We start from the raw sequence: 20,808 nt of genomic DNA, 5'->3' as shown, positions 1-20,808 counted from the left end.
GTTGACCATCTTTTCAGGTGCTTATTTGCGTGCTGTATATCTTCTCGAGCAAGGTGTCTATTCAGATCTTTTGCTCATTTTTAAGTTGGGTTGTTTGTCTTATTGAATTGTAGAGTTTCTTACGTGTTGATATATCTTTTGCAGGTATTTTCTCCTACTCTGTGGCTTACCTTTTTACTTCTTACCAGTGCAAAGAACAGAAGTTTTTAATTTTAATGAAGTCTGTTTTATATTTTTTTTTTATATTTCCGCTCTTTGTATTGTATTTAACAATCTTTGCCAAAGCCAAGGTCACTAAGATTCTCTCTTGTGTTTTCTTAGAGATGTTTTATAGTTTTAATTCATCCCATGGTTTCTGTTTTTAGTTTTTTAATATGATGAATTACATTGATTTTGAAATGTTAAACTCGCCTTGCATTCCTTGGGTAAATCCCACTTGGTCATGGTATATTATTTTTATATACTGTTGGATTCATTTTGCTAAAGATTTCTTCGTTTACATTTTTACATTTATGTTCAAAAAGGATGTTTGTCTGTAGTGTTCTTGAAATGTCTTTGTCTAGTTTTAGTTTTTGGGTAACCTTGGCCTCAGATTGAGCTGCGTGGTATATACCCTCCCCAGTTTTCTGGAAGGGTGTGTCTAGAATTGGTGTTATTTCTTGCTTAAATATTTGGTAGAATTCACCAGTGAAGCTTTCTGGGCCTGAAGTTTTGGGGGCAGGTTTTTCTCTACAAATTCAATTTCTTTAGTAGATATAGAGCCATTCAGATTGTCTGTTTCTTTTGGAATGAGCTGTTGTAATTTTTAACTTTCACAGGTTTTGTCCATTTCATCTGAGTAGTCAAATGTGTTGACAAAAGTTGTTCATAGTATTCCTTATTATCCTTTTACTATTGATAGCAAATGTGGTGATGTCACCTCTCTTATTTCTGATACTAATTTTGTCTTTTCTCTTTTGTTCCATTAATAGTCTGGCTAGACTGATCTCAAAGAACTCGCTTTTGGTTTCATTGATTTTTTTCTCTGTTGTTTTTCTGTTTTCTTTTTCATCAACTTCTGCTCTTATTTGTTTCTTACGCTCACTTTGTGTTTAGCTTGCGTTTCTTGTCCTTATTTCTTAAGGTGGAAACTTAGGTCATTGCTTTGGTACATCGCATTTTCTCTAATAAAGGTGTTAAGTGCCATAAACAGCCTTCTAGATACTGTTTCAACTCTATGCCACAAATAATGACATGTTGTGTTTTCATTTTCATTCAGTAACAAATATTTCCTGATATCCTCTTTGACTTCTTCTTTGGCCCATTGCTTATTTAGAAGAGTATTATTTAATTTTCAATTATTTGGGGGATTTTCCAGACTTTTTTTCTGTTATTGATTTCTAATTTAGTTCCCCTGTCAGAGAACATGCTTTGCATAATTTGAATCTTTTAAAAGCTTATCTGATTTGTTGTATGTCCCAGGATATGGTCTTGGTAAATGTTTCATTTTGACTTTAAAAGGATATATGTGCTGCTGTTATTGGGTGGAGTGTTCTATAAATGTTATCACGTTTGTTGATAGGATATGAAAGACTTGAACAACATTTACTGATTTTCTGTCTCCTTGTTCTGTCAATTATTGGTAGGGGTGTGGAAATCTCCCATTATAATTTTTTGGATTTGTCTGTTTCTTCTTTTAGTTCCATTGTTTTTTGCTCCTTGCATTTTGAAGCTCTTTTATTAGGTACATAAATGCTTAGGATTGTTATGTCTTCTTGATGAATGGACTCCTTTATCATTATAAAGCGGTCCTCTTTATCCCTGGGAATATTCTTTGCTCTGAAGTCTACTTTGTCCAATATTAATGTAGCCAGATGTTTTGACTAGTGCTAGCATGGTCTATTCCCATCCTTTTACTTTTAGCCTGTTTGTGTCTTTATATTTAAAGTGTTTGTTTTTGTAGACAACATACACTTGGGTCTTGCTTTTTTATAGTTTGATGATCTCTGCCCTTTTTTTTTTATTGTGGCAAAATATACGCAACATAAAAATTGCCATTTTAACCATTATAAGGTTTAGAATTCAGTGACATTAAGTACATTTACAATATTGTGAAACCATTGTGACTCTTCATTTCTGTAACTTTTTCATCATCCTAAACAGAAGCTCTATACCCGTTACACAATAATTCCCCGTTCTCCCTTCTCCCCTACCTTCTGTCTTATGAATTTGCCTATTCTAGGTACCTAAGATGAGTGGAATCATATAGTATTTGGCATTTTGTGTCTGGCTTATTTCACTTAGCATGTTTTCTAGTTTCATCCATGTTTAGCATATATCAGAGTTTCATTCCTCTTTAAGGTTGACTAATATCCCATTGTATGTGTTTATCACATTTTGTTTGGACACTTGGGTTATTTTTACCTTTTGACTGTTGTGAATAATGCTGCTGTGATCATTGGTGGACAAGTATCTGTATGCCACATCAATGCTTTGGGTGTATACCTGTGAGTGATTCCTGCTTTCATTTCTTTGGGTATATACCTATGAGTGGAGTTGCTACATCATATGGTAATTCCATGTTTACCTTTTTGAGGAACTGCCACACTGTTTTCACAATCTCTGCCTTGTAATTGGGGCATTTAGAACATTTACGTTGAATGTGATTATTGATATGGTTAGATTTAAATCTGTCATCTTACTGTTTGTTTTCTGTCTCATCTGTTTTTTGTTTCCCTTCTCCATTTCTTCTTCTTTTGGTTTAAGTATTTTTTATGATCTCGTTTTATCTCTTTTTTTAGCCTTTTAACTATTAATTCATTCAACCATCAATTTCTTCACTTTGTGTCCTTGGCTCATACAGTCCTCCATTCGTTAGCTTTCTGATCTTGGGAAAATGACTTAAACTCTCCTAAACTCTAAAGAACTGGAGCTTCTTGCATTACACCGCACTGCTCCCTACCATCTCTATCCTCTGGTCATTTCTGTATGAGAGCTGAAATAAGGCAGAGTGTCACCTTGTTTGACCTCAACTGGAACGTGTGTGTTGATAGACTGAAATTTTTCACTGCTCTGCTCATGTTTGCGAATGACCATGAGAATGCTGCAAATACTGATTTGGGATTCCAAAAAAATTTTAGTGAGTAGGTGAATTCACAAATATGAAACTTGTAAATAATGAAGATCAGCTGTATATGTACCACCTAGGGTGGTTGTGTGGGTTAAATCAATTAATACAAGTTAAGTTCTTCAAACAATGCCTTAACACAGACTCATTTGATGTTTCAGAAATTTATTTGGTAAGTTAGTTTTTAGTAGTTTGTATGTCCAGGTATAAGTGAGGATATTTTTATGTCTAATTTTTGGTGACATTGCATAGTGTAGAATTGTGCTCTTTTCATGTGGTGAAATCCAGGTTTCCTACCCTGCTTTTTTCCTGTCACTCCACTCGTCTACTTCATTTAGTCCTTTTTTTTGCAAACATGCAGGTATGGCTTTAAGGGCAGGAAGGATTAATAATGAACAAAAGCGATGTTGCTCCCTGACCCTACATTCTGCTTTCTTCACTATGATGTTTTTTTTTGGAGCTGGCTACTACATTTTTTAGGCAGCTTTATTGAGATGTGATTCCATACCATACAATTCACCCATTTAAAGTTTATAATTCAGTGGGTTTTTTTAATATATTCGCAGATGTGTGTAACCATCACCACAGTAAATTTTAGAATATTTTCATCACCTCAAAAAGAAGCCTGAACCCTTCAGCTACCATCCCTTTGTCCCCTACCCTGTTTACCCCATCCCTAAGCAACCACTAAGCTACTTTTTGTCTCTATAGATTTCCCTATTCTGACTTTCCTATGAATAGAATCATATAGTATAGGTTTTTTTTTGGCTGGCTTCTTTCACTTAGCATTATATTTTCAAGGTACATTTATGTTGTAATATATAATAGAAAATATACCATTTTAACTATTTTTAAGTGTATAATTGAACAGCATTAAATATATTCAGGTTGCTTCATTTTTAAAATAAAAAGAAGACTATTTTTGATTAGATTTTTTACCTACTTTCTCTGTTCCCTCTCATAGAAATGTGTCTTTGAAAATTCTTTAAAGACACATTCAAAAGCATGCATGTGCTCATTCTTTCTACTCTCCACTTTTTCTAACACAGCTTGTAAGTATATGAGGCTTAAGTCTCATAGGTAATAATGTCCATGGCACATGATTTGTTTGTACAAGTAATGTTTCAAATGGTTATTCTTAAAAGGAACTACAAATCAAATATATTAAACTTGTTGATACTTTAAACTTCTTGATACTTTTAAGTTACTCCTAGTTTCTGCATATTTTGGGTTCACTTTATTATATCCAGTCTCTGAAGAGGTTTCTATCTGTTTTAAGAATATGGTACCTCTTTAAAAGACACAGTGAGTGAAAAGAGCAGGTAAGAAATATACTGTATGCTCACAGAGAAGGGTCTAGAGGCATACACATCAAAATACTGGTTGGCTATCCGTCAGAGATTGGCAAACTCCAGCCCTCTAGATTTGGCCTGTGAGCTAAGAATGGTTTTTACTTTTTTCTTTATTTTTTACTTTTAAAGGAAGATTAGCCGTGAGCTAACATCTGTGCCAGTCTTCCTCTATGTTGTATGTGGGTTGCCGCCACAACACGGCTGACTAGTGGTGTAGGTCTACGCCTAGGATCCGAACCTGCGAACCCTGGCCGCTAAAGCGGAGCATGCCAAACTTAAGCACTATGCAGGGGGCCGGCCCTGGTTTTTATATTTTTAAAAGGTTGTAAAAATGAAATAAAACATGAAAGAATATGCAACTGAGACCCTGTGTGTCCCGCACAGGCTAAAATATATATATTTACTATCTGGCCCTTTGCAAAAAACATTTGCCGATCCCTGGTCTAGGTATGATTGGGATTATGGGTAATTTTTATTTTTAAAATGGTTTGGTGAGTTCTTTTTTTATTTAGTACTTGTAATATTAAAATGGATCTTGCTTTAAAAAAAGCTATAATGTTCGTTTGGCTGGAAACAAATTACAGGGTTTAGAGTAGACTTGTTTAATCTTTACTCCTTTTGTTGCAGCACGATGAACTTGCAGATAGTCTTCCTTGTGCAGAAGGAGAGTTTATCTTCCTTCGTCTTGATGTTCTTCGTGAGGTATGTAGCAATAATCATTGGAATCAGCCCTCTAAAGCAGAGTGCCATTTCATAGCTTTCATGGCAGCATTCCTTTTTGGTTGTAGTATTTGGAAAGAGAGCTCACCATGGCCAGCCTACCGCTCACATTTGATGTCGAGAGGAGCACTGATGACTGGGTCTTCATGTGCTTCTTTGTGGGAAATGACTTCCTTCCTCACCTGCCGTCGTTAGAGATTCGGTATGTGTGTTTGTGTGGGTTTTTAAACTACTGTTGTAGCCTTCTTGCTTACAGTGCGTACTGGTCCTAATACATAATGTTTGTTTCCTGGTGGCATGGAAGGTGCAATTGACCGTTTGGTTAACATATACAAAAATGTGGTTCACAAAACTGGGGTGAGTTCATTCTTGAATAATTTCAAAACAGAAGTATTTGCTTTTATAAGAAGATTATTTTACATGTATTTTATCACTTACAGGGTTACCTTACAGAAAGTGGTTATGTCAATCTGCAAAGAGTACAGATGATCATGTTAGCAGTTGGTGAAGTTGAGGATAGCATTTTTAAAAAGAGAAAGGATGATGAGGTAAAGTGTTTCTATTGCAGTAGCTAAATTGCTCCTGTCTCTAATATGCTGTGATGATCCTGTGATTGTACTTTTAACCTCTTTGAATGCATTGTTATATTATTATAGTGTATCAAACGCCAGTGTAATCATGAGTGGCCAGTGCTTTGATTATTTTATAAAGGCTGTGATGCTTGCTGTGTGGAACTGTGTATTGCACACTGTGTGAATTGCACTGTAATTTTTTTCTCTCTTCATAATCCTGATGAAGATAAAAATCCAAACACGTGTCTGATCAACGGGATGTGAAATGAGGGTTCCAAGACTGGGAGAATGCTGGGAATGAACTAGTGGATGCCATGTTTTATAGGAAATGTTGATGCTGTGGAAGTCAGGTGAAGACCTAGAAACTCTGTACTCTGGTAGTGGAGTGTAGGGGCCTCTGGGTTAGATAGCATCAGTCTAGGCAGAGGGTTGCAGCTCTGAGTAAGCAATTAAACATAAAAGAAAGACATAAAATAATAAAGCACTTGGAAATTGATGACATATGATGGAGTGAGTGCTTAGGTGAGAAGTCCAGTCTGGCTTGGACAGTTGGGAGTGTGGTTGGGCCGTTCATGAGACAGCAAGCAGTGGGGGTAGAGCAGGTTGGGGTGAGGACAAGGTAGAAATTGAGGTTCATTTTGGAGATACAGAGTTGGAGGTGTCACAGGACACCTGAGAGGAGAAAAGTCCGTGAAGCAGTTAGATGGATATGTGTAAAGCTCAGGGCAGAAGTCTTTTGGAAGGAGATTTGAGAACATTAGCAGAATACTTCACGTCATGAGTGTGAAGTTGAAATCCCTGGAGCTTTGTATGGAGTTCAAGTGCCTCCAACAGAAACCTTAAGAAGCATAGATGTTAAGGAGAAAGGGGAGTCAGTTCTAGAGAGGTGGGAGGAAATCCCTGAAGAGATGAGAAGCCACTGGTGCTGCCGGAGGCGTCAGAGTGAGATAGGCCCCTAGTCCATGGCCAGGGGTTCAGAGGTCCTGAAGAGTTAGTGGGGTGGAGGGGCAGTAGCCTGGAGGCAGAGTAGGTTGCAGGGTGATTGTGCAAGAGTGGCAAGGGAGGCAAGCAGTGGGTAAAATGAGCAGATAGTAGCTTTTTAGAAAGAGAGTGAAGGAAATCCTTTTAGAAACTGATTTTATAAAAAGTCATATGGCTATTTTGAGCAAATAGCAACATAATAATATTGCTACATTGCTTCATTATCTCCTAACAGATTAAAACATGTCATTGCATCTGACAAGATTTTATATTTTCTTCAGCTTTGTATGCTATAGCTAGTGATCTCTTTTTTAGAACCTTGGGTACCATTTTATATACCAGTGTGAGTAGACTGTAAGTGTTCTTTTTAAAGCCTTTGGTACTTGGTAATCTTCTGTGATGGCAAGACTTTTTCACATGTAAAATTTAAATAGCATAACTGACTTTGTCTAGGATATCAAATGTCTATCAGGACAGCCATTTTTAACTAAGCCTTCAACAATTATGGTGGCTCCACCTGACCTGCTGCCATTTATGCTTAAGAAAAAACTACACAGACGGTGTAGTACTTGGTGTAAAAGCCTCACGTTAGAACAGTCCTTTTATGTGGTTTTAGGTTACTCTGTACTATTAAGTATTGGTGATATTTGCCATTAGAGTGGGATGTATGGGATTTGATAGATACCAGAGTGCTTCAGATTTGAGTAATAAAGTTTCCAGCTGGCCTGGCAGAGAGGGCATTTTAAAGCTTTGAATCGTTTTTGGTATCCCTGACATCCTATGATGTTTGTCAGCATGGTTGGACATCGGGGAAATTTATGAACCCTCAGAAATTCAATATAATAGTATCTAGGTGTGTGTATTTTCCCAGGAAGTGTGTCTCCGGCTTTTGACAGACTTCCAAAGAAGTTCATAGCACACAAAAATTAAAGATCAGTAAAGTCCAACCAGGTGTACCTATTTTGCTTATGTGTAACTACCACCCTTAGAAATAGGTATTTAACTGACCAGCAGAATACATGGTAAAAGAGGAATACATCAATATTTATTATTAAAATTGAGCAGTTAGGTCAGAAATATGATGCTTTTTATTTTATGAGCTTTGATGTTTGCCTTTTGTCTTGCAAATCTTCTTCATTTATTCAGCATATATTTATTAAGTGTTTACCGTGTGCCAAATAGTATTCTGAGTGTTACTGATACAACAAAAAACAAAAGAAAAAAGCAGACAAAAATTCTTGACCTCATGGAGCTGATATTCTTCCGCGGGAGATGGACAATAAACACAAAAACTAAGTAAAGTGTGTAATGTGTTAGAGAGTGATAAGTGCTGTGAAGAAAAAAGCAGATGAGGAAATATCTGGGAAGGTGGACATGAGGACATTGCAGTTCTAGAAAAGATGACTAGAGAAGGCCTCACTGACAGATGACTTTGAAGGATATGAGGGAGTAATCATGCAGGTGTTTGCCGGAAGAGCATTTCAGACAGAAGGAATAGCCAGTGCAAAGGCTCTAGGGCAGGAGCTTACCCAGGATGTTCAGGGAACAGCAAGGAGCCAGTGTGGCAGGCACAGAGGAAGCAAAGGGAAAGTAGTAGGGGTAGGAGAGGAGGTCAGAAAGATGATGGAGGGCCAGATCTGGTAGGACCCTATAGGTCATTATAAGAACTTGAGCTTTCACTCTGCATCAGTGGAGGGTTTTGAGTATAAAAGTGACAAGATCTGACACATATTATAAAAGGATCACTCTAGCTGCCCTGTTGAGACTAACTGTGTGGAGGCAAAGATAGAAACAGTGAGCCCAATTAGACTCTTTTGCGATAATCCAAGGGAGCCAACATGGTGGCAGTGGAGATTGATAAGAGGTAATTGGATTCTGAACATGTTTTGAAGGTAAAACTAGTGGATTTGGCTGGTGAATTAAATGCTAGGGGTGAGAGAAGGAAAGCTATTAAGAATGACTCCGAAGCATTTTGTCTGAGCAATTGAAAAATGGTCTGAGCTACTGTGATAAAGAAGACTGGGAGGCACAAAGCTAGGGGTGGGGATGCCATTTGGGGCATGTGAAGTTTGTACACCCAAGTGGAGATGTTGAGTGGGGAGAGGTCCTGACTGGGGAGTCATCAGCACGTAGATGGTGTTTAAAGCCGTGAGACTGGATGATCACTCCCATGAGAGTGAGAGGTCCAAGTACTGGGTGAAGAGGAACGCCAATATTAAGGTGTTGGGAAGTTGAGTGAAGGCATTCAGCAAGAGTGAAAGAGGAGAACCAGGTGAGTGTAGTGTCCTGGAAGCCAAGTGAAGAGCACGGATCAAGAAGAAAGAGTCACGGTCAGATACGGACTGAAAACTGAGCAATGGATCTCACAGTCTGTGGGTCATTGGTGACCTAGATAAGTTTAAAGATGGGGCAAAAGCTTGATTAAAGAAATTGGTGGTTTTGCTGTCTTAGGAGGTTTTAAGGTCGTCAGTCACCATGTATCCAGCATTCAGCCCGTCTCCTGGCACAAAGCACAAATTTCAGATCTCAATAGGGTATTATATTGCAGGTGGCAGTACTGACTTGGAAGTGATGGAAGTGCAGCTGCTGGTAGAATGACAGTCAGTACAGGACCTGCTGGCCCCTGTTTCAGTCCACAGCAACAGCCATGGCCACCGTAGCTGTCGTTTCAGTGCCTTGATGCTCACAGAAACTTGGGCGTGGGAGGAATGCTTTCTGGGGTAAAGGAGGCCTTTGAGTGGCCCAAAGTAAGTGGGGAGTTACTTATTTGTATCTTCTCCGTATTGGTGGGCTACTTGCTCCAGGATAAAACAGAGGGTCTTTGTTATGACTCTTGCATTCTTTCCTGAAATGATATCAAAAACTATCTGAAAAAAATTAAGAGGAATAATTAAATTGTATCTAAACTCAATTTAGAATGCTCTCTGTCTATCTAAAGTTCTGATAAGCAACACTTTGAACATATAGTCCATTGCCTAGTTTAATTAGTTACGTTTCTGGGGTCTTCCTTTAAAACTTTGTCTCCCAAATCATTCCTGGTAATGTTTAACTCTTACATTTTTGTGTAATTATTTGACAGAATATGTGGATTTTATACTTTTAGGACAGTTTTAGAAGACGACAGAAAGAAAAGAGAAAGAGAATGAAGGTGAGTTTTAATTAATTTCATCAGATTGGCAATAACATACATTTACAATTTGGGAGGAAGATAGCTTTTTATTCCTTATCCAGTAGTTTGTTAGGGACATAATGTCTACCCAGCTGCCTCTTACCTGGAGAAAGAATGCTGGTGTCAGTTTTAAAGAAGTCCTTTCTAAGCTCTAGAGTCTGAGGGGATACACTTGATGGGCCAGAGGGGCCGGGTAGCACTTAGCTATTTGAATTTTTTACGGTAATTGGGTATTGTTTTTGTAATAAAAATAGTTAGCTCTTTGTATCTTCTTGAAAGTTACTGCACTCTGTGTATATCCTTGTCAGGTTACTCTTCCTAGAACACAACACTCGAAACTTGGTTGTTTCTCTGCTCAGAAATTACCAGTGACTCCTTAGTTCCCGCAGAATCCAGTTCTGTCTTAGTCTGGCGTGCAGAGCATACTATGATCTGGTCAAGTTCTCACCCTGCTTTCCCCAGTTGTCTTCTAAATGTCCCAAGTCCCTCCTGACTCAGAGCATTGCCTTTGTTTGGTCCCTCTCAATGGGTTTCTGACTTCACGGCTCCCTCCCATCTTACATTTTCCACGAGGCCTCCCTATTGCTTCCGCTTGTAATCCAGGTTGAGCAGTCCTTCCTTTTAACTCTAGTGCTTCTCGCTTGTGATATTTGTTTTCTTAGTTAATTGCATAACACTTATAGTCACTTAACTTCTTAAGTTTTTGTTTTTCTTGTCTTCCTTACTGGATTTTAAACAAATGGAGTTTGGGGACTACCTTTTATTATTATGTTTTATTAGAATCGAGCAATTTCAGGAACCTATAAGGGAGAAAAGTAGAGTTATTTATTGTTGCAGGTGGGTTCAAAACCACTTAGATAGGGAAGGGCATGTTTGATGTCTACCTTATGTATTATTATTTTCTTTCAGTCAGTGTCTATTTAAAAAATATCTTTTATCAGTCAGCCATGACTGTCACCTACTGTAGCTATAATCATAGCTCTAACTAATTGGAAACAAAGAGTTAAATTCCATCAAGGTGAAGGATAAATAGAAGTTGTATTTCCTAAGTATAAATCAAACTCTTGGCTTATTTTTTTACCTTAATAGTTATCTTTATTTGCCTAAAATTGTGTCTTGAATGCGTTTTGAAATTGTAAGTGAACATAAGGGAATAACCTAATGAGATTTGAATAGCTTCTATGTATCAGAAAAGTGTATTATATGTACTTTTATAGCAGAGTTATTAAATATTACAGACTATTGTTTACAGGGTAAGTTACCATCAAATCAAACTGTAGACAACCCTGTAATGTTAACGGAAATCCATTTCGTCTTTAAAGAGCTTACAGCAGGGACTCTTTTCCATTGCCTTCATTTCTTCCTGTCATCTAACTGTGTTGTGATTTAATTTTAATTTCTACATTCATTTCCATTTGTGTTAGAGAGATCAACCAGCTTTCACTCCTGGTGGAATATTAACCCCTCATGCCTCGGGTTCAAGAAATTCACCAGGTTCTCAAGTAGCCAGTAATCCGAGACAAGCAGCCTATGAAATGAGGATGCAGAATAATTCTGTAAGTAACTTATTTTTATGTAGCATTGAAGAGTGGTGACTTTCAGATGCCTCTTACAGTTGTGTGTGAATTTTATCACTTAGCCTGGAGTTGTTTTGTTTTATAGTTTTTCTCAATTTCTTTTGCCTTGAGATATTTTGAACTCTGTTAAATCCTTATTAATATGAAAATATCTAAATGATGTGAAAGAAAAGAACATACATGTAAATGTGGATAGCTAAGTGGCTGCAGTGTTTCTCTAATGCAGTGGGGCCACAGTGCTTCCTGCTTCCCCAAAGGTACTGGGTGGTGATGGTGCTAGAAGCATGACAGGACATCCAAATGTCTCATAGCTAGAGCAAGAGAAGAGCGTGGTTTTGCTGCCGTATTTCCCCTTTCCTCCCAGGGATCAGTTATGGGCATTTTGCAGGATAGTATTCCTCAGTTTGTCAAATACAGGTACTCCTCACTGCCTAAACTCTCACTCTCCAACTCAGACGTGGAATATATCTGAATACATATTTTAAGGTAGCTCTCATTATCCACATTTTTTTTAGAGCTCTTTTTTTGTTGCTGGGAAAGATTTGCCCTGAGCTAACATCTGTTGCCAGTCTTCCTCTTTTTTTCCCCCTCCTCAAAGCCCTAGTACCTAGTTGTATATTCTTGTTATAAGTCCTTCTAGTTCTATGTGAGCCGCCACCTCAGCATGGCTACTGTCAGACAAGTGGTGTGGTTCTGCGTCCAGGAACCGCACCTGGGCTGCCAAAGTGGAGCGCGCCAAACTTTTTTGTGAGGGAGATCAGCCCTGAGCTAACATCCGTGCTAATCCTCCTCTTTTTGCTGAGGAAGACCGGCTCTGAGCTAACATCTATTGCCAATCCTCCTCCTCTTCTTTTTTTCCCCCAAAGCCCCAGTAGATAGTTGTATGTCATAGTTGCACATCCTTCTAGTGGCTATATGTGGGACGCAGCCTCAGCACCCTGGACAAGCGGTGCGTCAGTGCACGCCTGGGATCCGAACCCGGGCCGCTAGTAGTGGAGCGCACGCACTTAACCGCTAAGCCATGGGGCCAGCCCTGAGCGCGCCGACCTTTAACCACTAGGCCATCAGGGCTGGCTCGGTTGCTCCCTATTTATAAACTCAGGAACTGAATGGATTTGCCTCATGGTATTCCTCCTTATTTGAACGTTGTAATCCAGACTGCAGAATCAAATCGTCTCAGCCAGCAAGGCTATGCTCTATTCAGTAGCTTCCTGTAATGGCAGCAGACCGTGAGCTCAGAGCACCCGGCAGGGCAGCAGCAGGGGTAAGGGAACAGACCGTGAACTAATGTACACAGACAAAAGGTAATCAAAGCTGTTGCTTGTTTCAGGCTAGTAGGCACGAGAGAAAGAGAGAGTGTGGTAGAGGGAGGAAAGATGTTATATAAGGTACAGTATCCTATGTAAACTTTTGCTATGATATATCCAAGGGTATTACGTAAGTTGGGATATTTAAATTTCATTATTCTAATAGTTATCCTATTGATGCTCAAATCCTTTATCACAAGGCAACCCTATATGTGAAATTTTTGCCATATCATGAGACTGGTTGAATTTATATTCCCATAAATTCACACTTAGAAGTTTTAGGACCTTAGATTAGGAATTTGGAAAGAGATTTTGCATCTTCTGAGAGAAGCGGCTGGGGTTTCTGTTGTGTTTTTGTTCTGTTTTTGCTTTCTTGTCTTATTCCTCACACCATTAACAGAGTGGGCTATGGAGAGTCAGTGAAAGGTTTTGCAGTGAGATGCTTGTGTAGAATGGAAAAAGCTGATGTCCATCATTTAAGATTATAGTGACTACCGTCCTCACAGAATGAACTGAGAGTGACTAGTATTGCTAAGACCACATTGATGATAAAATGCTTTTTTCTTAATCTCAGGGAGGCAGGTAGGTTTAAACTTTGCCAGCTATGATTGCTTTGAGAAAGATTCCAATATTCAGGCTCCACAGGATTAGACTATATTGATTAATAATGTCTGCCATGGGAATAGGAATGGGGAGATTGGTGATTAGGTTGCTTATTTGATCCTGTCTTAATTCTCCTTGACACAGTTATTTCTACTGGAATCTTTGCATAGAGGAGTTTTCATCTAGAATGTGTTGAATTTAAGGAAATCATGAAGCCAAATGACCAGTTTATTTAAAGGAAGGCTTTACAGTTATGGATTTTTGCTGTGTTATTTTTTCTGAGCTGTTTGGGTGTGCTGGGCTCCAGTGCTTGACTGGTATCTACTGATGGTCAACATGGTTAGTGTTTTATTAGATAGCTTCTGTTTCCTCATAAATATGTTTTTAAATTGTGCATTCTGAAGTGTAGTTTCATTATATTTGCGACCATTCTCAGTTTAATAAACTTTGATTGCAAAAACAGCTTTTTAAAAAGAAATTTGAATGAATTGGTATGACTCTGGTATGTTTAGGAAAGAATATTTCTGAATACTTTTGTTAGTAGAGATAGAGCAGAAAAGAGCAGCAGATCTTTAGCATTAAAGAGCAAACAACTTCTTTTCTTCTTTTCTTCCCTTGAAGGTATATTATTTTTGTTGTCTAAAGATAATTTATATCTTGTTTGTGAATTTGGGAAAGATTGCTTTGTTTACAACTTCTCTGTACTTAGATGATTGACAGGAATATCACTCTCCTAATTTAATCCAAATGGATTAGTGTTGTTTAAAAACTAATAGGGATGACTTCCTGAATGGTTAACCACCATGCACCAGGCAGGCAGCTTTGATGGTTTACATATATTGTTTCATTTACTCCTTGCTATAACCTGTAAAGAGATAGAACATTATCGTCCCTGTTTGAAGTTGAGGCTGACAGAGGTTAAATAAATTGCCCAAGGCCATACAGCTGGTAAAGATTGGACTTGGTATTTCAGACTCAGATGTGTCTGACTGAAAATACCCATCTCATTTTCCAAGTACAACAGTGCCTTCCTGGATTTATTTTTATTCTTTGTGGTTTGTTTTTTTTTTTTTGTTTTTTTTTGGTGAGGAAGATTGGCCCTAAGCTATCATCTGTTGCCAATCTTCCTCTTTTTGCTTGAGGAAGATTTGCCCTAAGCTAACATTTGTGCCCGTCTTCCTCTATTTTGTATATAGGTGGCTGCCAACGAATGTTTTAGGTCTGTGCCTGGGAACTGAACCCGGGCCGCTGAAGCAGAGGGCCCCAAACTTAACCACTAGGCCACAGGGCTGGCCCCTGTTTTCTTTTTTCTTTTCTTTTCTTTTTTTTGATAGTATTAGCCATACAGTATCATGAATAAAATTGATATTATACATCTATTAAAGGAAAGTGTTGTGAGCTCTATGTGAAATATAGTTTTGCTTTGTTGTAACTTTTCTTGGCCTTTGGTGTGAACTACCTTCATGCTGAGGTTTTAGTTACAGTATCATTAAAATAGGCTCCTGAGTTCTCGATTTAAAAATAATTTACTTGAAATATCTAATATACTGTGAATAACAGAAGAAAAACTTTACCATGAAAACATTTTCTGCCACTTAGGTTTTTGGTCATTTAACATTAAAGTTGCAGAACATATTAATTTGTGTGTGTGTGTGTGTGTGTGTGTGTGTGAGAAAGATTGGCTCTGAGCTAACGTCTGTTGTCAATCTTTGTCTTTTTGCTGAGGAAGTTTGGCCCTAAGCTAACATCCATGCCCATCCTCCTCTATTTTGTATGTAGGATGCCACCACAGCATGACTTGCTGAGTGATGTGTAGGTGTGCGCCCGGGATCTGAACCTGTGAACCCCGGGCCGCTGAAGCGGAGTGTGTGAACTTAACCACTATGCCACCAAGCTGCCCCTAATTTTTTAGTTAAATATTAAAATACTTTAGGGTGCTACTATGTTCATTGAGTTAGGTACAAAGGGAAGATAATGGTAAATTTAAAGTGGTATCCAAGTCTTTGAAATAATAATAAAAGCTGCATTTTTCTAAGATGACTAATAGATTTTATTTGTACAATGAATTTTAAAACAACATGTATAAAATAGTTTAACAGATATCTGGCGGAGTCTCATTAAACTGTTGCTTTCTAGAATGGTTGTACTAGGTTGAACCACTTACATCTAACTTTATTCTCACCAGCATTGAGTATTTTATGTATTAATTTATATACATATATATATATTTTTCCCCTTACAGCTTTGTTAGTTAATTGGTGGAAAGTGATCACAAATTCATAACACGAGGGAACCACCAAAGAGAAAAAATGTTCAAGTCCTATAATTAAAAAAAAAAAATCTATGAAATTAAGTTTTTCTTATTTCTTCTGAAGCAGTTTTTACCCTAATGTTCAAATTCTTTTGAGTTTAAGCGTAGGAGGCTTGGTACTATATTATTCTTTTTTGGAGAGGTGGAGTAGGCCAAGATCAGTCTTTATACTTTCTAAATATATTTACCATATCTATTTAATAGCTTTAAAAAAATGTATTACTGTGAAGCATGGTGGTAACAGTAGTTGGATGTAACTTCTTATGTGAAATGAATAATTAAATCCTTCCTCTGTAATGTCATAATTGTCTACAGAGTCCTTCAGTATCTCCTAATACGAGTTTCACTTCTGATGGCCCGTCTCTGATAGGAGGAATTAAGCGAAAAGCAGAAGACAGTGACAGTGAACCTGAACCAGAGGATAACGTCAGGTGAAGCTATTTTTTGGTAGCACTTTGTTAGCAAATTGCTGAAATAGATGCCGTCTAATGAATGCTATTTAGCTTAGAGCAGCAGTGCCTTCAGATGCTTGCCTGTGATCTTTTTATCCACCAGTAATTAATGTGGAGAGTTAGGGTAGTCAGTAAATTCCAGTGAGATGTGTAAGCTATAGCTGTTAAACCTAAGTATCTAGATTAGTATGCATGCTGGTTTTCGTCCTCCAAGCCACTTTTCCCTCTGAGACGAGGCACTAGATTGGCTAGACATGAGGTGTTCAGCTCTATGTGATCTGAATGTTACTGTTATGTGATTAAATTTTCAAGCTGCTTAACCCAGAAAGTTCAGTTACATTTGGTTACTTGATATAGTTTGTTTTAATCATCTCAATTGAAAAGTTTCTTCTTTAAAATGAAATATGCAAAAGGCTTTCGGTTAAGAGAGAAATGTATTTTTAAAAACCACGAACTTGCATATGCACAACTATATTTCATGACAGAGAAGTTTCCCATTAGCTATATACTTAAAATTTATAGTCTGAAAATTGGAGTCTTTAATTTATACAGAAGTTTGAGATCATTATATAATAAGATTAACAGCTTCTTGTGTGATTAAATCTGAATTTGAACCCTGGGCTCAAGTGCAAAGGGCCAACAACCTCAATAATTGTAACTCATTTAGAATTTTGCAAAATGATTTATTTCAAAGTTAAACAGTAGTGGTTCACAGCTCATGCTTCTTTTATAGGATGTGGATGATGTGTTTGTATTTATGATTAGAAACTTCAGAAGTGTGATGTCTGGTTCTGTATTTTCCCAACATCTTTTGATGTCAGATTCAGAGATCTGTGGTGACTTGTGATTGAGCATTTACCTGATCTGAGTTTTTATCCTCTGCTTCTGCAACTCTTGGAGTATATTTTTTTGTTTTACCATGTAGCCATCATGATCAATATCAGCTTAATAGTTAACTTGATTTTTTTAGTACTTTATTGTTTAATTTTGGTGCTGAAGATAATCAAAGTAGAATTGCTTCTATCAAGAAATGCTTGGAGTTCTTAGCATTTATTTCATTAATAGTTTCTGTAAAATAGTGATATTCAACATTATGGATAGAAGATATTTCTCCTAATTGATGTTCTGTAAATCTTTTGCGTGGGGGCAAAGTTAAAATTGGTATGGTGTAGGGGCCGGCACGGTGGCACAGCAGTTAAGTGTATGCACTCCGCTTCGGCGGCCTGGGGTTCGCAGATTCAACCGCTTGTCAACCCATGCTGTGGCGGCATCCCCTATAAAGTAAAGGAAGATGGGCATGGATGTTAGCCTAGGGCCAATCTTCCACAGCAAAAAGGGGGAGGATTGGCATTGGATGTTAGCTCAGGGCTGATCGTCCTCAAAAAAAAAAGTAAATTAAAAAAATTGATATGGTGTATTCTGAAACATGACTGCAATTAATTAGTAAGATCTGGCACATGGTAGAAAAGAGCCCTTAATGGAGAATCATCCTGATGTTCTTGATCGTTCTTGATTTTTTTTTAGTATTCTTTGGCACCTTTAAATCTTTCAGAGATTGAGAAATGAGTACTTAAAAAAATAAAAAATACTTTGAGTGAAAATGTGGTTTTTCACATTGTATTTTCAGTGATTAATGAAAATTTAGTGAATTGATGACCTCCTTCTAAGTTTTACCAGAACGTGTGTGTGTGTGTGTGTCCGTGTCCTTCACTTATGCCAACAACGCTTTGCTGAATGAGGGAGAAGGCCCAAGGATAGGGAGAGTAGGTATATACATAATTTCTGCCTGGCTTCTAGATTATTCTTTTTCAAAAAAGTAATTTAGTTGACTTTCTTTGTGTAATTTAGATATACTTTAACAAACTGAGGAACTTGAACTATATAAAATATCTTCAGTATTTGCCTCTTATAATGTAGTTTTAGAATTGTTCTACAATCAAAAAAACATGTAAAACAGTATGAAAATCTGAGCAAACAAGTGTTGTGTATCTACTTTAATAAATGATTATTCTCTTTTTTTTTTACTGTAGTTTTGTAATGATCTTTCTAGAATCAGTGTTTGAGTTTTTAACGTTTAACTATCTTTAAGTTGATAATAAATCCTGTGAAAGTGGACTTTTTAGAAATAATTAAATGAAGCTATGTTAATATTCCTGTTTAACTCATTTACATTTTACCTGGATATTAAGTATAAATTGATTTGGATGATAAATTGGTAGCTAGTTACTGAAAGTGTATGAATTCAACATGAACTGGCTTTGCCTGATTTTTAGGCTTTGGGAAGCTGGTTGGAAGCAGCGGTACTACAAGAACAAATTTGACGTTGATGCAGCTGATGACAAATTCCGTCTTAAAGTTGTACAGTCTTACGTTGAAGGGCTCTGCTGGGTTCTTCGATATTATTACCAGGTACAAAATGAATATTTTCCTCTAAATCTCTAGTTAATCACTTTAAGAAAATAGTTATTTCTATAATAGTGTGTTGTTGAGCTATATTGTGAAATTGAACCCAGACTCATATTTTCAAGCTTCCTGTAAAGAAGTTCATTACTTTAAATAAGATTTGTTTGTAAAGCCTTTGAAGCTCCTTAGGTGTTAATATATAAACGAAGCTAATTTTTGTTATGCTAAAGAATTTCAGCATTAAATAGTGTGGTTGAGAGTACTTGGTCTTTAAAATTAGTAAAGTTTATTGTTTTGTTTAATTGGAATAAAAAATAACAGAGTAACTAATACACAGTCGCTAAATGACTAAACAAAGGACAAAAGCCTGGAAAATAACTGGTAAGAATTTGAAAGGAATTTGAAGGATCCCATTTCCTCCATATAGTGTAGTGATGTTACATGAAGTGCATTCTCATTGGAGTAATCTGTATCTGACTTAAAGCTTTTGATAAATGAGATGTCAGATTGGTGAGAGATTAGGCGGACATATAGGGGATTGTAGCACTGATAATACCTGGTTTCGTGCTTGGGGAGTGAAGCAAATTTGATGTGACTTGGGAATAGGTGAAGTTTTTTGGAAAGTAGAAAGTAATTTAATACACTAAGTATCAATTGTAAAATATTCTCATTTCGTGTTTTACTCCGACCCTCAACATTTTTCTCCCCAAAGCTCCCAGTACCTAGTTGTATATCCTAGTTGTAAATCCTTCTGGTTCTTCTGTGTGGGACGCCGCCTCAGCATGGCTTGATGAGTGATGAGTAGGTCCGAGCCCAGGATTCAAACCGGCGAACCCTGGGCCGCTGAAGTGGAACGTGTGAACTTGACTGCTGTGCCACTGGGCTGGCTCTGACCCTCAGGATTTTAATTCACTAGGCGCAGAGTCAAAACTCATTTCAGGAAGGCTTCTCTTTTCTTTGAGTATAACTTACTGTTTTTTCTTTTTGCTTGGTTTACTTAAATATTTTTAAAGTAAAGAGAAAGTTGTCACATGAAAATATAATAGGGAATTGTAAAATGAAACTTTGGGCTCTTTTACGCTCAGTCACTCTTCTAGTGATGTCCCTTACCCACCTGTACACTCAGTGAGTGTCAGCTGCAGTTGTTCTTCATTTTATGTGATGATAGCAGCTCTCGAGTTGGAAAGAAATGTCACCAAACACATTTTAAGGATAAAAATCTTCACCAAATTGTGTTTGTTAATATAAAGTTTGGTATTAACTACTGATTATTAAAGATGCTTTGCAGTATTTTTTAAATCAAGGAGCCGTTGATACGAAGTAAAAGTTTAGATTCAATCCAAACATCTTTTAGGACTCATGGAAAAAACTTAATATATGGAATGTATACCAAAAGTCATATGTTTTATCAGTAGAATATTATAGGTTGATAGTTTAATTTTTTTGTCTTTACCGTGTCCATCATTAACATAGATTTGTTTTTGTTGTTGTTGTTTGTTTGTTTTTACTGATTTTAGGGCTGTGCTTCCTGGAAGTGGTATTATCCATTTCATTATGCACCATTTGCTTCAGACTTGGAAGGTATTGCAGACATGCCTTCTGATTTTGAGAAGGGTACTAAACCGGTAAGCTTGAGTATTTAGAGCCATAACATTTGTAGAATTTTGGCTTAGATAAAAATTGTGTCTTATCTGAAAATTTTTTTCTTTCTTGCAGTTTAAACCACTGGAACAACTTATGGGAGTTTTTCCAGCTGCAAGTGGTAACTTCCTACCTCCATCATGGCGGAAGCTCATGAGTGATCCTGTGAGTGTCTTAGTTTTTGAGTGTGTTGATAACTGGATTTTTGTCGTACATTTTGCTAGCACTAGTCACAATTGCTTTTGCATCTTATAGTTACAATAGTGAAGTCCAGAAACAAAGTAAAAGTATTTGGATTCTTCTGTATATTTTTTACTACTTTTTTTTTTCCTGCTTTCCTTGGCCATCAGTACCCTACCCAGTAAATAAAATTGATATGTGTTTGGGAGAAATTCTTCTAACAGTCATTTTGTTCTCAGCATACCTGTAAGTCATTATTTTTATTGGTTCCAGCCATGTGTGGTGGGTACCAGAGCATGAAGGCTGGTTTACCTGCAGTCACCGCTGCGTGTGTTTTGTGTCCTAGCTAGAAAGAGTGACACCCAGCTGAGAAGTAGGAATTATTAGAGTTAATAAACTCTTCACTGTCTTGGGCCCACAGTCGTCAGTTCTAA

The 20,808-nt window shown here is 37.3% G+C and overlaps 1 protein-coding gene across 1 annotated transcript; it reads left to right on the top strand.

The window, feature by feature from the left end:
• Positions 1–5,466: 5,466 nt before the first annotated feature.
• Positions 5,467–20,422, top strand: LOC131403125 (5'-3' exoribonuclease 2-like; the record flags this gene model as incomplete). The annotated part of the gene is made up of 8 exons (XM_058537464.1): positions 5,467–5,535; positions 5,619–5,726; positions 9,835–9,879; positions 11,325–11,456; positions 16,014–16,129; positions 18,424–18,559; positions 20,071–20,178; positions 20,270–20,422. Coding segments are annotated over exons 1-8 (858 nt in total), but the record flags the coding sequence as incomplete, so codon positions are not given.
• Positions 20,423–20,808: the final 386 nt, after the last annotated feature.

The sequence above is a fragment of the Diceros bicornis genome, unplaced genomic scaffold (assembly GCF_020826845.1).
Source record: "Diceros bicornis minor isolate mBicDic1 unplaced genomic scaffold, mDicBic1.mat.cur scaffold_55_ctg1, whole genome shotgun sequence".
In the NCBI taxonomy this organism is placed as follows: Eukaryota; Metazoa; Chordata; class Mammalia; order Perissodactyla; family Rhinocerotidae; genus Diceros; species Diceros bicornis.
The sequence above is the reverse complement of the archived record's forward strand: the minus strand, read 5'-3'. Positions and strand labels throughout refer to the sequence as shown.